General features: G+C 32.0%; 1 protein-coding gene across 2 annotated transcripts; it reads left to right on the forward strand.

The window, feature by feature from the left end:
• The first annotated feature begins 514 nt into the window (after positions 1-514).
• Positions 515-3,102, forward strand: CRC (Plant-specific transcription factor YABBY family protein). Of its 2 annotated transcripts, none has more exons than XM_088110754.1 (7): positions 515-784; positions 1,175-1,306; positions 1,521-1,629; positions 1,786-1,834; positions 2,221-2,296; positions 2,451-2,507; positions 2,841-3,102. In XM_088110754.1, the coding sequence occupies exons 1-7, from the start codon at positions 692-694 to the stop codon at positions 2,847-2,849; spliced, it is 525 nt and encodes a 174-aa protein (XP_087966880.1). In that variant the 5' UTR covers positions 515-691; the 3' UTR covers positions 2,850-3,102. The 2 variants fall into 2 exon arrangements, with proteins under 2 accessions (XP_087966880.1, XP_047161040.1); XM_047305084.2 differs by having other exon boundaries at positions 531-784; positions 1,524-1,629.
• Positions 3,103-3,568: the final 466 nt, after the last annotated feature.

A 3,568-nucleotide genomic window follows, 5' to 3' on the forward strand; every position in this document is an offset into this window, starting at 1 on the left:
GCCATGTATACAGAATGACTCACACCAATGAAGTAGTGAACTTCTTAAATTTCTGCATATTCTTTTATTAATTCAACCTTGTAAATTTTAATGACTGAGTGAACCTATAAACCTTAAATTAAAAGTAAAGTCACTGATGATTATAACAGAATGAGTAAACTTGTTAATATTTGGCTAAAAGTTAAATTTGTTTTTTCATTAATGGAAAAGTTACATTTTTTAACGTTGACTGAATGTATTTAAAGAAGAAAACATGATTATCCAAATGAAGCTAAATTGATGATTAACAGAATAAAATAAAGTTGTATTTGAAATAGGATGAGTATAGATAAATATATACATGTATATATGTGCGATAAAGTAACCATATTTTGGCCATTGTAGATGGTTAATTAGTGTCAGTGATTGGTGCAGGTCATGTCTGGAAACAAAGCGTGCAATATAATGCTGCAGCAAATTGTACTACTAGAAGACCAAGGTAAAACTACTCTTCTTTTTGACGCTACCCCACAACACAATACAACAACAACACATCACAACACAACACAACACAATTCCTATTCCTATATATCACCCACTGACCCTTTCAAATTGCTATCTTAAACCCTACAACTGCAACATTTTCCTCCCTCTGCTAAACCTACTCACTCCTCTTTCACTCTTCTCCTCCTAACCCTTGTTCCTTCGAAATATGAACCACGACGACAAACTCACCATGGACCTGGTTCCACCATCTGAACACCTCTGCTACGTTCGTTGCAACTTCTGCAACACTGTCCTCGCGGTAACCTCATCTTTAAACACACCAACCATCACTCGTGCTGTTATTTATTTATCTTACTGTCTATCATAACGTTACGTTTATACTCAACTTCTATGTATGATACAACAATAAATATCCAAGCTTTCAAAAAGGGTCTGCAGATATGATTTCAGTTGCAGCATCAAGTCTGTGAGCACATTTCTGTTCACAAATTTTTAGAACATGACTACGAAACCTTGTGTATAGCTATTTGAAAATGATTGTCAAACATTTCATTAGAAAAACTAATTTCTTAAGATAACTAGTACAGGTAGTAGTACTCAGAAGTACATTAACAAAAATAATGTTTCCTAAAATTCAAAGAGGGAACTAGAAATATTTACATGCAGGGTCATGTTGATGTTTGTGCAGGTTGGTATCCCATGCAAGAGGCTGTTAGACACTGTGACAGTGAAGTGTGGCCACTGCAGCAACCTCTCCTTTCTGAGCACCAGACCCCCAAATTCTCAAAACCAAAGCATTGATCACACCCTCAGTCTCCAGGTTGTGTACCTTCATAATTAAATATTAATGTCAATTCATGAACAACCATATATGCCATCTATATTCTGCACTATGCAATACTTGTGTTTCAGTTTTCTTCTTCTTGTTATGCTATATTTGTGCGTATATAGGTTTTACTTTGAGATCAATAGTATAGTGATGGTTGGTTAGAGAAAAAGTGAGAGTATGTAAGCACCATCTCTTTTGTTTCCAGCAGGGGTTTTACAGTAATGCCAAAAAGGGACAAGCATCGTCTTCATCTTCCTCACCAACCACATCCAACGAGTCAGTGTCTCCCAAAGCAGCATCATTCGTTGTGAAACGTACGTAGTTACCACAGATCGAACAACCCTTTTCAGAACCCTCTCCTAACAAATATAACATGGCACTTACATAATCATATGATGTGTTTTTCTCAACTCCAACCATGTAAACTTATATGTGTTCTTGTTTCTTTTCTTCTCTTTTTCATTTGGCAGCACCTGAGAAAAAGCACCGTCTCCCATCTGCATACAATCGTTTCATGAAGTAAGTGCAAATGAAATTGTACTTTTTTTGTCTTTTGCTATCACAAACACAGCCCACCCACACCATCACCACACTATCTCATTCTCTCTTATTCCCTAAACAGTTCAACTGAGTTTCTTTTCCTTCAATTGGTTATCGTGAAATGTAACTTTTTTCATCAGTTTCATTGTTTATGAAGCAGACCAATCCTTTCTGAAAAGGCTTATTAGAAAGATCTGTATTTATTTATATATATATATATATATATATATATATATATATATATATATATATATATAAAGGTCATCATAAGTCACTTTCATATCATCTTAAACTAGTTTCCAAATGAAATATTCATACTTATTGTATAACATTCACAAGTTGGTTGATTTTGCTGTGCATGTCAGAGAGGAGATACAGCGCATCAAAGCAGCTAACCCTGAGATCCCACATCGAGAAGCTTTCAGCGCTGCTGCGAAAAATGTAATTATTTTTTTATTCTAACCCTCAGTTTAGGCTTTAGGGTTAGTACTGCGCATGCTTATAACTACCTTAAGGTTTCTTGAAACTCACAAGATATATTCTCATTTATATATATAATATTCCTATTTTGTTGTGCTGCACAACTAATTAACAGTGGGCAAGGTTCATTCCAAATTCACCAACCAGTTCAGTTTCTGCAAGTAAAGTTAATGTAAGAATTTCTTATCCTTATATATTATATATTAAAGTTTAATTTATTATAATTGTATTAATTTTATCTTTTGATTCTTATATTTTGGTCCTTACACGTATCATTTCAATTGCTTTTAGTCTCTATAAATACCACTTTTAATTTTGTTTTTAGTCTCTGTTCTTTAAATTCATGTGAATATTAAAAATAGCATAAAAACTAACGAGAATGATATTTAAGTATAAATTTTAAAACATAACATTTGTTTAACTAAATGAATAATTTAACCCATTATTACTTTCTTGCTTCACCAAGATTATTAATTATGTGTTAATTTTCATTAACTTTGTGCAGGCAGATTGATGGAGCTGTGGCATTATGGTTCAGAGAGAATTGAAGCAAGTTAACTTAATTAGGTGTCACTAAGTTATATTTAATTAGGTGTTGTTCATTTTCTACATCTATATCTTTTAATTTCCTTCAGTGTCGAGATGAACTTCGTGTCTTCATGTTGATCTGAAATGTCTTTAATTAAAGAAGGCAGGACTTGTGTGCCTATATGTACTTAGTACTAATTAAATATTTGTTAATCTAAAATGGTATGCTTAAGTACGTGTTCTGATCCCATTTTCTGATAATATATTGGAAAATGTTTATAGGATAAATTAAAAGAGTTTGAAATTAATGATGCATTTTCATTCATTAGCAATTCTCACATGAGTAAAGTGCTTTATGTTCCAATCAGTGTTTTGAAAACATATACTATGACCTAGTTGGGGTTTATAATTTATATATACAATTTGCATGAGAAACTGTACTTTTTTTATGTTGAAGTTGGATCGTCTCATTTTGTTATATTAAATAATATTCTTAAAATATAACCACCTTTAAATTAAATTTTTTTAAATTATGGGTAATATTTTCTTGGGGCCTTGCACTGAATTTTAAAAACAATAAATAAAAAATAGCTCTCGTCATATTGCTTTTTAAATAAATTAATATCTATATGTTTACTTAATATAGTCCTAAACCCCAATAATGTATAACATGATCTTTTTAATCAACAAAAGAAAAAAACAAAC

This window comes from Vigna umbellata, chromosome 3 (assembly GCF_029865625.1).
Source record: "Vigna umbellata cultivar VRB3 chromosome 3, Vumbellata_1.0, whole genome shotgun sequence".
Lineage (NCBI taxonomy): Eukaryota > Viridiplantae > Streptophyta > Magnoliopsida > Fabales > Fabaceae > Vigna > Vigna umbellata.

Excerpts from the sequence above, each read along its gene's own strand:
- CRC (XM_088110754.1), top strand. The coding sequence starts at position 692 with ATGAACCACGACGACAAACTCACCATGGACCTGGTTCCACCATCTGAA. Across the intron at positions 1,630-1,785 it reads AGCATCATTCGTTGTGAAAC|CACCTGAGAAAAAGCACCGT; the intron begins GTACGTAGTTAC and ends TTCATTTGGCAG. Across the intron at positions 2,297-2,450 it reads TCAGCGCTGCTGCGAAAAAT|TGGGCAAGGTTCATTCCAAA; the intron begins GTAATTATTTTT and ends ACTAATTAACAG.